Raw genomic sequence first — 17,113 nt, 5'->3', positions numbered from 1 at the left:
GGTAAGACAACTTGTGCAATATGCAAATCTAAATTGGTGTCTTTCCAAAGTCGGTAGAGAATTCCATCATTCCATCATTGCGACCAATATGTTTTGAGTTCTACATTCATGAGGGAGACTTCCTCCCATTTAGGTCGAGTGGAACATTCTTTCCATTTGTATACAACTGAAATTAAAGGGTCACTGAGCTGAGAAGCTTTTAATTCAGCTTTCTTTGGACTATGCCAAGATTCAGATAATGAATTATCAGGTTCTGTCATTTGACCTTCGACCTCATGATATTGGTCAAGATATTCTGTGTTAGATATAGGACTTCTTTCTTTGTGCCTCAAAATACACACTCTATTATAACATTCTTTTTGCTGCGTGGAATCAACCTCTCTATCTTCTTTTCTTTTGCAGTACTGGCATTCTCCACAGGGACATCGGGACAGACCATCTGCATTACCATGGGATTTTTCAGGACGATGTAAAATAGCAAAGTCATATACTGAAAGAACTTCCATCCAGCGAGCCATTTGACCTTCAGGATTCTTGAAATGCATTAAGCAGTTGAGGGCACCGTGGTCAGTCCTGTTAGTAAAATATCTACCATAAAGATAATGATGGAATTGTTTCACACTTTCCTCAGACCAGCAAAACACAGAGTCTTTTTCTGTGAGTTTAAACAGGGGCTTTGTAATGTCACTGAAATACTTGATAAAACGCCTATAATAGGCACAAGTACCGAGGAAGCTTCTCGACTCACTGACAGACTTTGGCTCAGGCCACGATTCTATAGCTTGGTTTTCTTGGGATCAGTCGATATTCCATCTGCGCTTAAATGTGCCCCAGAAAGGAAACCTCCTTTTGAAAAAGACTACATTTCTTAGGGGAGATCTTGAGATTAGCACTCTGCAATTTATCCAGAACAGTTGATAATATATCAATGTGTTGGTCAAAGGTCTAAGAAAAAACTATGATGTCATCAATGTACAAAAGACATATTTCAAAGTTTAGGCCACTGAACACGCATTCCATAAGGCGTTGAAAGGTAGCAGGGGCATTGCAAAGCCCAAAGGGCATCACTTTAAATTGATATAAGCCAACATTAGTAACAAATGATGTCTTTTCATGGGGACCTGCCAAAACCCACTTTGTAAATCAAGAGTAGAGAACCATTTTGAACCTCTGAGGGCGTCAAGGGAATCATCAATTCTGGGAAGGGGATATGAATCTTTGTGAGTTACAGCATTGAGACGACGATAATCGATACAAAACCTGACAGAGCCATCTTTCTTGGTAACTAAGACGATTTGGGAAGCCCAGGGATTGTAGATATTGTATGATTCCATTTTGTAACATTTTGTCAATTCCATCTTTAAAGGATTGGCAGTCGCCGAGGAGCTTGCTTAATTGGGGCTGAATCTCCAGTGTTAATTTGATGTTGAATGATGTTTGTGACACCAAGGTCACACTTGGACTTTGCAAACACATCCTTGTGTCTAAGAAGTAAATTCTTGAATTTTAACTTTCCTCATTCAGAACACTGTCGGATGAGAATAAAAGGTCAGCCAGGTGCTCTGGAATATTGGAATTAAGATCAGACACCTCAGTGGCTCTTTGATCAATTTGACAAACACTTTCTGATTTCAGATCTCGAGTTTCTATATGATCGATTAATTTCTTCAACAACTGCAGCAAAAGTGCCTTTGTGAACAGTAACAGTTTCATTTGTAAAATTTCCTACTCTCAAGGGAACATATTTTTGCTGAATATCAACTAGAGATCTAGATATAACAACTCCTTTTTGGGCCAGTTTTGCACTACAGGGTTCCAGGACACATTCAGTCATTGTAGTTTCTCCCACAATATTACCTTTGATGACTGTTTCACTATAAGGGGGAAGAACTATGTTTTCTGATACCCGTATTCTACAAGTTCGTGCACTTCTCAAACTTTCTTTGTTTTGAATAGGAATCTGACCAATCTGAAGAACTGCTCGCTGCGTCAATTGTACACTTTTATTTTGCTAGAAAATCAAACCCAAGAACAAACTCTCATCAATATTTGCAACAATGACCGACTGCTCATATTCTTTATTGTTTATAACAAGTGGAAAGTTGGCTGTACCAAAAGGTTTCACAAGATTTCCATCAGCCATCCGCAAGGTACTAGAGGGGGGATGCAGTTCAGGCCGTACTGATTCATGAATTTCAAGATATTTGTCAGCATGAAGAATATTGGCTGTAGAACCAGTGTCTACTAGACAATCCACATCAATGCCGAATACAGTGGCTTTTACAGACGAAGCATCTGGTTTACGAGAAACAACGGGTAAACCAGTATCGGGTCTTTTGGGACTTATTTTAGCTGGCACTTGACCCGTAGTGTCAGCTATTGGAAGTTTAAACTACCGTTTTTTGTTTGATTGGGGCAAAAATAAGGCCTCCCCGTGGGTCGTTTCATGTTTTGATCTCTCTGGAATTTGCGGCATTCAGATTTCCAGTGACCATTCAACCCGCAATAATGACATGGACCTTTTCGCTGAATTTGGTTCATGTTTTCTCTGGGACGCTGAGGGACACGCTCGGGATTCCGGGATACTGAATCTAAAGACTTGGGAAGATTGGAATCGTACTGAACCTCATTCATAGATCTGTTATATTTTAGATTAGATCGTTGCTTGCGTCCGTTTTGAAACGCTTCACATTCTAGCGCTAATGTGACGGCGTTTTGTACCGAGTATGGCTTGCCTTGATAAACGGCCCATTCAAGTTCAGCATCACACAGAGAATCTATGAAACGATCTTTTGAGAGTTGCTCTCTAGTCTCGGGGGAAACATTTGTGTAAGCATATATTGCTAGCGATTTGATATCATGGGCCAGATCTTCCGCGTTTTCTTACTTTATTTTTCAGTTTGGCGCGGTACAACTCTGACTGATTTCGGGGCTCAAATCGGGAACCTAAGACATTGACTAATTGTTGATAATTTCGCCGCATGTCAGGACTGATGTCGCTAAGAACTGTCTGAGCATCACCTTTAAGACTGGTAGCAAGCTCATAGGCTTTTGTAAGACTGTCCCATTTATCTAATTCTGCGATGATTTCAAACTGAATTAAATAATCAGACCAGGAAGTTTTTCCGTCATAATTTGCAGGCTTTTTGTTTTGCTCACCCTGTGTGTATGTCGGGGATTGTAGTATGGGCTGTGAGAAACAGGGCTGGGGTTGAAATCTAGGAAAATCATTGTCTGCACATACATTTGTGTGACTTTTTGTTTGTAAAGGATCGGGATGTTCAAAATGTACACGATGTCTATAAAACAAACTATCTTGCGTTTCATTTCTAGAACCAGTTGCGTTGCTGTTTGCACAACGGTAATCATATGGGTTACGAGTCTCATTAAAACCAGAAAAACTACGTTCTCTCGGAACGTACATCGAGTCATCAACATAGTCATCTCTTTCTTGAAAATTAAAACTTTGTAACCTTGCTGCTGAAGAGCTAGACGCACGCACATTCTCGCTATGAGATCCCGCGCTGCTCCCTCTGTATAACAATTAGATGCTGACATCTGATCCTGGACCATATTAACAAATTGGTCCTTTATTAACTAAGAAAATTGATCTCGCATGAATTGACTCAACTGATCACTGATCACATTGAGTTGATCCTGAACTACAGACAGGGGCGAATTTCCAGATTTAAAATCTGTTTTACTTTTATCTCCGCAAACAATTAAAATCGGAATGATTTTCATCATTTTGATGAGATCCGTGAAAATTTAAAATAACTTCACCACTAGGGGAACTTAAAACTTCGTTATCGGTCAGTGGACTAGGGTTGGTTGTGGGCCCTAACAGAACAATTTCTCTTTCGCTATCATCATGCATATGACTTAAACCCTGCGCATTGGAAGCAGGACTCAAAGGTCCGCTACTCGTCATTATGAAAAATATATTCAAATGCTGTAGATCCCACCGCTGCCACCAAAATTCTGTAACGTACCCGAGCGCAGTTTCTTTTGATGAGTTTTAATGCATGACAATAAACTAAAAGAGAAGACAACAACCGATAATTCTAATTGATGATTTTAATTTACAAACAAATCCCAGATTATACTTTTAAATACATAGACTCTCCTTGGAAATAGAATTGGTAAGTGAATAAATTCCAGGGCCTAAATAAATCATTTAGAGGTAATTCAGCAAGTAATAAACTGGCACCCGAATAATTTCTCAGACTTACTGTTTCGTAAGTAGGTGTAATTTCCATAAAAGCCCAAACCCCAATTGTATCAAAATGCGGGAATGCACGTATATATATAGTATTTTAACCGGATATGCGGAATCACAAATATGATCTGATGACGTTTTATACAGATGACGTCGAATTGGTAACATTACCAAACCGGAAACGCTGCATCCCCAATCGAATTATATAGTGGAGGAATTAAATGATGGATTTTAAGTAATATATTAACGTGTGTCAATAATTAATATTATGTAAAACAATATGAAAAAGTAATAAAACTTCGATGGAGGTAGGTGGTGTTTATTATTTTCGTGATTAAAAACCGCTATCAGCATGTCTATATTTGACACACATGGCGGCCATCACATGGAAAGTCGATCTCGCACATGTTTTGTTAAATTTGATGGACGTGTTTATAATTGCACACGTAATCATCCAGGAGTGATGTCTATCAATCTATAGACATTTGTTGATCGTAGAATATCAATTATTCTCGTAATAATTTTTGTATTACGAGTGTTACGAATATTTGACAGCTGAGCTGTCACAAAAATGAACTTTTACATATTCCCATATAATTCATGCCCTTAATAGGGGTACAAATATCATGGTTTGTCTATTTTCATCATAAATTGAGATAATTATATAAGCAGACTTAACTTAAACTTGGCTTGAAAAAATACTGTAATTTTAAGAATCACGTCTGAAATTTTAACTATACATCATACTTCGATTCTGACGCTTAGGTTTAGTACCTCACTGGTTATAACCCCTGGAAAATTGAAGTTTATCAAATTCAAAAAGTTATGTTACATGTACCTAAAAAGGCCTTAGGTCCCCTGGCAATTGAAACATCTGATAAAGGGTGTGAAAATAGGAGTGGGTGATTTGTAGATTTATTTAAATTGTAGTTTTTGCATTATATTTAATGTTTTAGAACTTGTGCCCAATATTACAATAAAACAAGTTCAAACCATTTAATGTGCGTGTTTGTTTGCTTTTGCTAATGTTATAATTATTATCAATTGATGTCGTTCAGCTAAAGTTTTCCGAGGATGTTATTTCTATAAGTGCGAGTTGCTAGGCATAAATTCAATAATGGGGCAAGTCTAATAACTCAGAGAGGGATATTGCTTAAATACACAGCTTTTGTTTTTGTAGTATAACATTCCTCTAGTTATTTAAGATCATCGTTTAATTTGACAAAGTGGAGGATTTCCAGTATTTATGAAAACGACAGAAAGTGTAAGCATGAGTTACCGCTCTTTTTGCACAACAAAAGAGTATCTTGGAGATACTTCCATGCGCGGATCTAGAGGTGGTAGGGATGATCTTGACCCCCTCCCCCCCCCCCCCCACCCCCGGAAAAGTTTACATTAGTGAAATTACCGCAAATTGGTCTCGGACCCCCTTTTCATCCCGGTAAACATAAATAACCCTCGGGTCCCCTTTCTGGGTCCGCGCAGGATTTCGTATTGTTTTCAATCGTCAAACTAATTAAAAAATTACACAACAGCGAAGTCAAACATATTTAACGTTTTATTCTGAAAACCAATTGCTATCACAGGCGTTAGAAATGTTCCTCACAGCCCATAGATCTACATAGTAAAAGGAAACGACACTCAATGCATTTTGACCCCTCTTGTCATTTTTAAACGGTTTTTGAAAAGTTAAAGATGCAACGATGTTTTTATTATTTTCGCAGGTTTTAATCACTTGAATAGAGTGAAACAGTGCAATATTATATTTAATATACTGTTTAACATGTCTATATCACTTTATGATACGATATACCTAAAATCAGTCTGCGGAGATAGTGCATCATGAAAGTAACCGTGTTTTGAAAAATTATTCGAGGTTTTCCAATAACTTTTATATGAATTGATAAGATGCACAGACACATGTTTCTACGACTAGTTCTTCTTAATAATATGATATTAATAAAACAATTAGGTAGATCAAGAAATGTAATATTTAAGTTTGCAGGGGGAAGGGAAGTCCGAGCCATATTTTCGGTAATTTTGCTATGCAAATTTTCGAAACTTGAATTTCCCATGGGGGTCAGGACTTCCCGATCTTTCTCCTCTTCCATTAAATCCACGTATGACTATCCCAGAAACAAGAGCTTGTAGTGCGAGGTCAGATTTCCCGCCGTAATTGATTTTTTTCTGGATCCGCGAATAATTTCTAATAGGTATGTGTATGTTGTAAGAAAAAACGACAAGTCAGGAATTAGTAACCCGGACCAGGGTTTGTAAAGCGTACAATTTCATGCCAAAATTTGAATTTTGTACATATCTTATCTGCTTTTGTTAAAAAAATATAATTTAAAGTCAATTAAGGTAATGGTCCATACCCCACTAGATAAATAAAATGCGTACAGAATTTTTTCATATTTTTCAAACATGTATCTGAGGATATCTTCTCATCAAATTTTACCCTGTTGGGTGGTCCATCGGTTATATAAGAGCTAGGGTCGTTGCTAAAAATATAACCGATTGCAGAAAATGGCGCTTTTTCATACATAGAGAATATAAGCCTAAGCCTGAAATTTGAATTTCACAAAATCATTTTTTGACTTATATCCTATGTAAAATAAAGGAATTATTATTTCAAATCAAAAATTTTTATGTTACACTTGCTTATTTATCAAAAAAAGATAAATCCGCATACAAATGAGATAAAATGAAATAAATTTTCAAAGAGAATTTAAGCTCTTATAATTTTATTCACGTACAGAATTCTCTAAAATTTTGATATTATTTAAACCTTAACGCCCTTAATCAACTGGAAAAAAATTTACCCAAGGGACCGGCCTTTTCAGGATCACAATGGGCGTAAAAAAGATCCGTAAAATTTAAATTGTGCATAGGTTTATTATTTCATCATTCTAAAAAAATATGTTAAAATTATTGTTAATTAGAAAACATGATTTAAACAAACTGTTGATTAATCTGTATTATTTAAACCGCAAAAGATATCGGTAAGTATTATGGATCGAGATCGGTATTTAGAAATTGCAGTCACACGCGTGGATAATGCTAACTACCTGATATGCCTTTAAGACAGAACCTCTATTCAACCTTTTTTTAATGGTTTTAAAGAATGTTCTTAAAATGAAATAACTTTTCTTCAGCGCATGATTTTAATTCTAAAAACATTTTTTGTTGTTGAAAATATATCTATGCTCGTTGCTAAGCGAATGTAGGATAAAGATGAAATAAGTCAAATTATTTCCCCTTGTGTATTTATCTCCCTTATTTATGCACAGGAATATATATAGATCTCGGTCAGGATTTCATTTTGGATGTTTATGGACTTTCAGGGATTAATGTTCAAAGAATTGGATTAAGTTCAGCCTTGTAATGAATTGATGTTTATGCAGGACAAAAGTAAGCGGTCTATATTTTCAAAACGAGTACTCAATCGACACAACCCAGTCAAATTTTCATTTCGCTGAGTAATAGGCTAATTGATTGCAGTTTTCAGGATTTTTAATAGATTTGTTTTGAATTAATTTCTAGATCAGCTTGATTTTTTTGTTTTGAAACACATGTACACCGTAGCGTTAGGTTTCGATTAGATCGGGCACGGAAAAAACGTAATAACGCGTGAATTACGTCAGACGTTGTTTTGTGACGTATGGATAATTACCTTATTTACATTTGCAAAGTAATTGTAATTCAATTATAATTATATTTGTTTGAAAACCCTTGCAATGGTAATGTTAATTCAATTGAAGGTTTTAAGCAAGTAATTGTAATTTGAATTTGTTGTTACGGTTTTCGATGCATGCATATGTCAGGCTCCAGGTGCAGTACCATAGGTATTAATTAAATACGTTGACTTTGCGTTGTTTTGTGTTGTGGTCAAAGGTAACTCCCACTGGATCGTTGGGAGGTGACAACTTAATTAATGCCAACAGACCCCGAGTAACACCTGTCCAGGTAGAGAACCGATGGCACGGTTAGGAGGGGGTTAATATTTCATGGCTGCAACGTTCACTTCATGGAAGCAATGATGCTTCTCCGACACGCCGCTTTGGTACATGAGGTGAGAGTTCTCCATGGAGAGCCACTTTATAGGAGCTTTCTCAAGTCTGGGTTCCCTTGTACAGCAAAATTATGGTGGTATCTATAATTCATACGACGAAAGAGAGGGGATAATCAGTGAGGTACTAAACCTAAGCGTCAGGATTTACCGCCCTTGGGGATACTTGGACTGACCTTAAGGTAATCAAATTATGACGCTACAAGGAAGAGATTCTTATCTTTCCCTTCATCTAGTCGAACTACCCGCACAATGTTTGAGGTCACTAGTTTACCTGTTTACGGTTATGAAATGTGTGTGTCTAGCGCTTTCAAAATGAGAGCGCAGCATTGAAATGATACTACAGTTTAAACTACTAAGCATACATATCTAATGATATGTACATGATTATACTGTCTCAATATGTCCACGTATACATGTACATGTACCTACTGCATATTGCAAGTTTGTATATAATATATGAAGATGGGGGAATAAGATAGCGCAAATGCCATTTCGGTTTAGTAGTGAAATACAATTTTGAATTTATTTTTCCCCAATTAAATCTATTCAAATATATTATAATAAAAATTTGCAAAAGCAAAATTTCTAACTATAGTCAGTTTTTAATATATTTCAACAAAAATTAAGAAAAAAAATATTGTCGGAAATTATGGTGGTATCGAACCCGTAACATAAAAACCCTAGATATATAAGGTTAGCTTATGCCAGGTGCTCTAAAAGAAAATGCCCTGAAGTTCTAATAAATGACAGTTTTTGCAGGTTTTGATACGTACACGCTTGTTTGAGTCAACATATTCCAAGCATTGAACATACCTATAGGTTAAAAATCAATGATTCGTTAAATATATATTGTTTTCAATGATTTGAAAAAAATCCATCAGATTTATTGATATACTTTAATTTTTCAGTAGCCTGTCCGACCGCGTATGGGCATTTTACACGCCTTATCCACCCATCTTCTTTATATGTATTATACTTTGCATTCCGAGGAGTTGTTAAGCTCAAGGACAATAAATTGAAGTGAATTGAGTGTGCGTCATAATTAGCTAGACAGGTACAGGTAGATAGTAGGTTCCAGCAGCACCCCATCCTCTAGCACCCTTCACCCAGAGAAAATACATTTTCTACAATTTCTGGATTTTTAGAAACTTAAGACTGAACATCATTTTTTTTCGTCGGACGTTCGGAACCCATTTAGTTTTGTCTTATCTTTTTTTTCTTTTATGCCAAAGAATATCCAAAGCCTACTCTTATATATGCATACTGTCACAACTATGCTAAAGTATAGGCTGATGGGGTTTTATATCTTTATTAACTTTATTCATAACGCCATGAACCTGAAGTTTTAAAAGTAAATAAAATTTGATGTTAAATAGGTTCCTTGTGTAACATTTCTTACAAACCGATGCTCTTTTTTGGTAATACATGAGCCCATACTAATCATTCACTGAACTAAAATTTCATTTCAAAAGAACTTTAATTCTTTATTTCATATCAACAACAAATAAAATTCAACAAAATTGCACCAGATACACAACTACATTGTACAATAAATTACTAAGAAAAATAATAAATTGATAAATAGCATGGAAGTACGTAAACGTGACCAGCTCGTAAACAACTTGTTACATGTAAATATGAAATAAATTACAACTTTTTACGTCAATGTGTTAATTTTATATTGATAACTGGAATGCGAGCAGTTATAGTAAATGAAATGGAACTAAAACAAAATGGCAACGATTCTATGTACACAATCTAGTAGTCTGATTTCGACTCCATAAGTCGTTCACTAGCTGCTGTCACTCATGGGGGGCTAGGAGCTGACCTGTGTAGCGCTCGGGGCGGTGTGGCCGCTGCCCCCGGGCGAGATTTCTCCCTCCATAAGGGTGAAGCCCCTCTGCTCGGCGTGAATGCGGCGGTGCGTGTTGAGGGTGCTGGCCAGAGTGAACCCCTTCCCACAGATGTCGCAGCGGTGAGGTCGCTCTCCTAAAAAAATACCATAGATGCATGTAAATGCTTGATATATTGTTAGAAAATATAGTGGATACATGGTTAAGACAATTAAAAGTGGAAAATCTTCACAGATTTACAGATTGGCGGAGAAAGGATTGGTCAAAATAAATAAATAAATACATTAATTAATTAATTAATTAATCAACGGATGGATAGAAAGATATATGATGGACGGGTGGAAGGAATGAGCTGACGTACCTGTGTGTGTGTAGCAGTGGATCTTCATGTCGATCTTTTGGTGGAACCCCTTGCCACAGTACGGACAGATGAAGGGCCGATAGTTGGTGTGAGTGCGCATGTGCGTGTGTAGGTTGGAGGCGCGGTTGAAGGCCTTGTTACAGGTGGGACAGACATAGGGTTTGACTGTGGTGTGTGTCAGGCGGTGCCGGGTCAGATTCCCGGGCTGACGGAAGGCGCGCCCGCAGATCTCACACTTGAACGGCTTGTCCCCTGTGTGGATACGCTGAAACAGAGCAAAGAAACGATCAGTTAATGCCTATGTAGACAATTCAGATAACATAATGTTATACTTTAGGTAACTTTATACATAGAGATAATTGTGGCTGGATTTGTTCACATGATTTCCAGCTCTATGTTCCATGCGGATTTGAATATTTTTAGGAATTATGAATTCTACGGTACACCTATCATTGAAACAGCGAGTTAATTGTTTTAATTACATGACAGACTTCTCGTTATATTGGTGGTCCCTAGACTAACGGTTCTGTATCAATTATGGCACGGCCAGATGACACGGTCTATTGACCCGAGTCGCGTGCCATCTTCCTTGACCACACATCGATTACGCTCTGTTTGTTTTTGGTAAAACCTCTTTCCAAACACAGGCGTCCAGATAATTGAATACTCCATTAATTTTCAATTCAATCCTTTTCAGATTGAACTTTTGAATTCTATCAAAGCAAATGCCAAATTTGTAGTACACTCCGATAATAAAATATCCCTAGGAAATTCCATTACTTTCTCATTATAATCAATGTTCCAGACAATTGGCGGAAATTGTAGGGTTGAACCGTTGTTTGTTTAGAATTTTATCAACAAATGCGATGCGCGGGGATATTTTGCCTCCATTTGGCACATCAAAACATTTCGTTACATCGCATAGCTTTTGGCGTTATGCTCGTTTAAATACCCTCAAAAGGGATTATCAGAATCAATATTGCTCACTTACGACTTTTTCTCTGGTCGAAATTTGAACAGATAAACACAAGACCAACACGATCAGTTTTCAGTTAACAAATTAAGTTATCTATTTGGTCAAAAACGGACATTCTCGCATTTTTTTTTAAAATCTACAGATATTTTAAAACTGTACACAGGTTTATTTTGGCTGTTGGTGTACGACCGACAGGTGCTGTTTTTAACATTGTGTAGTTAAAACATTTAATGGACAAAAGAACATCTGCTAGCGGATTAATACCAATACCGCAAGAAACCGTAGTCTATTAATACTTGTCTGTGATATATTTAACAACTTTAGTTTAATTTTGTTATTAATAATCAATTGATTTAGCAATTAGAAAAAAAATATCATAAGTCTTGCAATATTGCAACAATAAAAAAGACTATTGAAATCGATTTTATATGCTACTGAATATCAAATTTCAACCTCTAAAAAAGGTTATCAATTTTTTTTTCTGTGTTTTAGATAATTCTAATCATATTGTATGTAATGTCTTTTTCTACAGTGAAAGAAATAATTGAATAAACTAAGAAATCATATCTCTCTCTCTCTCTCTCTCTCTCTCTCTCTCTCTCTCTCTCTCTCTCTCTCTCTCTCTCTCTCTCTCTGGGTACTATATCATACATACTTTGTGGGTGACTAGGGTGTTGCTCCTGGAGAAAGCCTTGCCACAGACGTCACACTTGTATTTTTTGACGGGCGGGGGCTTCTCTTGGTTCAGTCGTTTCTGTCCCAGGGCAGACATGTGGAGGAACGCGGGGTGGATCAAGGCCGCCGAGGGGGCGGACATACCGCTCATCAACTGGATCATGGAGGTCTGGGCACTAGATAGATGGGGAAGGGATTCCGCCGACGGGACTTTAGAGGGGTACGGGTGCATCTGTGACAGACATAGCAAGGCCGGATTCGTCATCAGAGCCGACATGTTTCTATAGTCAGGGTTCCTGGCCGAGTGGGGGATTGGGGATTTCAAATCGTCGGTCTGATTTGTGGAGGTTTGGCGCTCGTTTTCGTCCTCTTCCTTGGGGGTCATTTCCTCTTCGTCGGAGTGACAGTCGGATTCCTCCCGAGACAGTGTTTCATAGCGGTCACAGTCTTTGTGACTCGCCTCGGAACTCTTTTCGTCTTTTTTCAGAAGTTTGGTTAAGTTCATGAAATAGTTTGTAAAGGGCACCCTTGGGTCCACGCGGTAAAATACATCTTCCGGAGGAACCTCGCGCGGTCCGACATCAGATCGTGACGTCATTGGAGACATGGAAGGGAACCCTTTCGACAGGGTGTCAGCTGGTATCCACGGTGACATTGGGAATGTCGGGAAATACCCGAGTCCGGAATTTGGGAACATTATCGGCATTGCAGTTGGAGGGAAAGGATATCTGGATTCCGCATTAAGCGAGAGTTTCTGAATTTTGCTGAAAGCCGATGCTTCTGACTGCGGCAGAGATAGAGAGGATTCCACGTCAGATTTGTAATCCGTGCAACTGGAGGCGGGGCTGATGGAGGGATCCTCTAGTCCAGAGTCTGTCACAAGAAGAGTGCGAAAATAAACGAATTATAACTTATATCAATAGTTATTTATATATCAAAAATAAAATTGATGGTGTGGATGAATATAGCGAAAGACATTGTACATGACTGCACGGTGCAGGCCTACATGAATATACATGTAGATAAATTAATTTAATCCGTAACATTTATAAACCATATTTCAAATAGATTTATATAATTTGAAGCTAAAATATTTAAAGAATCCGAACGTTAAAGAATCAGAGTTGTAAAAAAGATTAATAAAATAAATTCAATTTTTTTGTTAAATAAAGAACATAGATTATGTTAATAAATAAGAAAAAAATTGATAAATTAAAAAAAGTAATAAAGTGATATGTATATATATGTTAATAAAAAATGATTTTTGAATATACAAAATGATTTTTAATTCTAAGAAGTAACAATATTGAAAGTTTTTTGTTTTGAATACATAGGAAATAATTTAGGCGTCTTTTATTCAGATTAATAGTATTTTTTTTCATATTGACGATAATATGTAAAGAGAAAATGCTTTAAGTTAAATATAATATACGGCAAATTTAGGGGAAACTAATAAATGTACATATAACTTTATTTTCTACAAGAAACTGATAATATTTTTGATAATTAAGTTTAACGATGGTTTTTGAAAATTTTATTTAAATAAATATGTTAGATTTTCTGAAAGACATTGATAGAAAATCTGGATTAAACCAGGTTTATAATTTAACATTTCTTTTTTACTTGACAGTTGAAGAATCCATTGTTTTATAAATCAACATTGATAAAAAGGTAATATATAAGGAAGTTATTATACAAATGATTCCCACAGTTTGTCTTTAAAAATATACATTAATTCATTCACGAATATAATAAAATACTTTTCAGCAGTGTGGAGTAGATAAGTAAGTTTTTTGGTCTATCAAAAATTAGGTTTAAACGTTAAACTTATTCAAATTTGTTGCTTTTCCAGTGATTTCAAGGCGTTAAAATGTTCTTGTGTATAAATTGAAAATGCTCTTGAAAAAAGGTAAATCCAAAGTACTTTAAAAATTTCAAATGAATTTTATGTTAAATTTCTTATCTTAGAAATTAGATATCAGATATCAAAATTAGATCTTTGACCTTATGTGTATACCCCCCCCCCTAAAAAAAGCCATGAAAAGAAATAAAGAAAAATAGCTACAAATATGAATGATAGAATAAAAGAAGAAAAACAGTTTCTCGTCTTACCTGATGTGCTGTGTGGGGAGGTGGCCGTCTCGGCCTTAGGGTCGGGGAGATACGGTCTGTACATGTCTTTTTCCTCCCTCAAAATCTACAACAATAAAAGCGATTTAGTGGAAATCTCCGTAACCGCCTAGGAACCGTGGCCGATTATCAAAACTGGCCCAAAATGAACACAAATTCCAGTTTAAGCGATTTATGACATGTACGGCAGTCTTTATGCGATTTTACCCGTTTCACATATTTTATTACTACATTTCGGTAATCACATTATTTTCCTTTTTAACGTAAAAGGCCAACTCTGCAATTTGATTGGCTAGTCTCCTCTCACAGCCACGCCTCCTCATGAATATCAATGCGGTTATCCGTTTTAAGCGGAATTATAATTCCATTGCTTAATAAATTAATCCCATCCAGGTGACAAAAGAAATTTGATTAATCTCGTTACTGAAGTCACAGATCTCGGAGTTTCCCAGTCATTTATATTAATAAGTTTGATCTCGAACTCGGGGCTAATTCCATTGTCTTATTACTGGTCAATCATTGAGCAAAGTCATCTTGTCACTTATTCATCACACCAGGTCTGAAGTTATACAATCTTTTGACAATTTTTTACCGTATTTTTTATTATAACATACATTGATAATTAACGGTAATTAATTCAATCAACAAACCGGTGCGAACAACTGTTGCGACCGACTTCGTTTAATTCCATATTCATTGCATGTAAACTTATAACATTATCGACACAAAATATGAGATGATTTCCATTACATACTTAACTGTAATTCATTGCAACAAAACGAATTTAATGTTTATTTAGAAAAAAAAGTAATTTTCTCTTTTCTTAAGTAATTCAAATTATTTTTTGAAGTGAAGCTTACAAATATTGAATGTCCTATTTGAAACTAAATTTTAAAAGGTTAGAAATTGTGGAATTAATGGCAGAAATGGTTTTAAATTGACTGCAATACTCAATTTCTTGGTTCATATGTGATTTTCTTGGATTTTTTTTAGTAAATAAATACCCTTTTGAGGGACACAAATTTAAAAAAAAATCGCCAGAGAAGTATATCTTCATCAAAAGTGAAAGCTCTTAAAAGTTTTTTTAAAAAAGTCTTCTGGTCAAGAAAAGGGGTAAATTGATATTAGGTGTATAATGTCGCGATCAGCGGGCTCTACAGCGAGGCGCGTACCGGCAGATGATATGGGGCGCGGATCACCTGCAGACCACGACAACTAATCAATTGGTTCCTGATTGAATTTCGATCGATTTCTCACCTGGCCTGGCGAGGATCGAACAGTAAGCGGCGGGTTTTCTCACCTAGTCGAGAACAGACCGTGGTTTGGTAAAATGCATTAGTGTCCATAAGGACGCGATACAATGCGCGGTCATTTATTACGCTAAATAAAGCATAATGACGGGGCGAGGTGTTACATTGGTCAGGTAAAACAATCAAAGACAGAGCTCCCAGGGTACCACCACCTTCTGAACAGAGGGATAATTGCCGTTTGTTGCTAGTACCGGGTAGCTTGATAATCCATTGAGGACGATTTGGGAGGGATTTGTTAATTTGTGATTTTGACAGGCCACTGTTTTGCCTTGTTAAAGCGAGCGATTCCCGTGGGGCTCCTAACGAAGGTGTTTGGAGTGTAGGCCTTGGCTTTGGGAGAACGAATGGGACCACGGACCCGTTTCCGTGTCAATTAGAATGCCCATACCTTTAATGCACATCTAGAGAACCCCCTAACCGCTCAGTATCCACATTATCTACCGCCCGTCTCGGTCCCTAGGGGCTGAAAAAATCAATCGCGCAGAGATTTGTCTTTATACTTTTATGACCAGTCTACACATAAATGTACAGAACTTTTTAATTTTACCTGCATATTTAAGCGTAGCAGTTGCATACTCCGCTAAACTTTTAAAATCATAGGCGTCGGAACCGGGGGGGCTAGGGGGGGCTTAGCCCCCCCACTTTTTTTGCCAATTTATACCTTACCATTAGAAACATAGCATAATAGAGGGTTCAGCCCCCCACTTTTTCTCGCAGGAAAGATTATTGTTTCTAAATTTACCTTGAAAGATTGAAAAGTTGGATTCAGAAGCATCCTTTCACCCCCCCCCCCCCCCCTCCCCCCCCCCCCCCACAACGGATTAGGAATTTCATGATTTTGGGAAAAAAAATTGTTGGGTAAGTAATTTTGTTTTTTACGGAAAGTATAGGTATACCCCCCCCCCCCCCCCCCCCCCACGGATTAGGATTTCCATGGTTTTGGGAATTACTTTTTTCTCAATATTTCCGAGGATTAGTCTAGCCCCCCACTTTCAATTTGCTTCCGACGCCAGTGAAAATTATTATTATTTATTTCAACTTTGAGCAATAAGCTCATCAGCATTAAACACAAGTACATGCATGAACATATGCGAGGCACGCAAAATGCGAAGCCAGTAGGCTTCAGAGTCTCTGCAGAGCGTGCACTCTCGCTATGGAGAACAACTTTTATATGTGTTTACATCATATAAAATTCAAAACGCCTGTTTTTATGTACCAGTCTACATGTATCTCTCAGGGCATTTCCATTGAATGAAAAAACCGACTCTGAAATATTGTAGTAATTACATGTTGATTAATAAATAGGTTACAAAAAGCAGATATACAATGTACCTCCATGGCTAGACTTCTGTACAGTCTTTGCTCCTCCATTGCTGTTGTTCGGTTGATTCTCTCGGTATTTGACCAAATTCTGCCCAACTATCTGCCACTTTCTAAAGTCCGTCGTTTAATACAGAAACCATTCTGTACAAACTTCTATATACTACTTTTTAATCGTTTTAAGTGATTTGATGACC

At 36.9% G+C, this 17,113-nt stretch overlaps 1 protein-coding gene across 1 annotated transcript; it reads right to left on the bottom strand.

The window, feature by feature from the left end:
- Nucleotides 1–9,762: 9,762 nt before the first annotated feature.
- On the bottom strand, nucleotides 9,763–17,057 carry LOC128170190 (zinc finger protein 768-like). Its single transcript, XM_052836125.1, has 5 exons — nucleotides 16,929–17,057; nucleotides 14,269–14,353; nucleotides 12,137–13,029; nucleotides 10,506–10,770; nucleotides 9,763–10,280 (listed from the first exon to the last, which is right to left on the bottom strand). Exons 1-5 carry the CDS (start codon nucleotides 16,965–16,967, stop codon nucleotides 10,108–10,110), a joined length of 1,455 nt encoding a protein of 484 aa, XP_052692085.1. The 5' UTR covers nucleotides 16,968–17,057; the 3' UTR covers nucleotides 9,763–10,107.
- Nucleotides 17,058–17,113: the final 56 nt, after the last annotated feature.

The sequence above is a fragment of the Crassostrea angulata genome, chromosome 1 (assembly GCF_025612915.1).
Source record: "Crassostrea angulata isolate pt1a10 chromosome 1, ASM2561291v2, whole genome shotgun sequence".
NCBI classification, from domain to species: Eukaryota; Metazoa; Mollusca; class Bivalvia; order Ostreida; family Ostreidae; genus Magallana; species Magallana angulata.
Note: the sequence above shows the minus strand (reverse complement) of the source record. Positions and strands in the feature narration are given on the sequence as shown.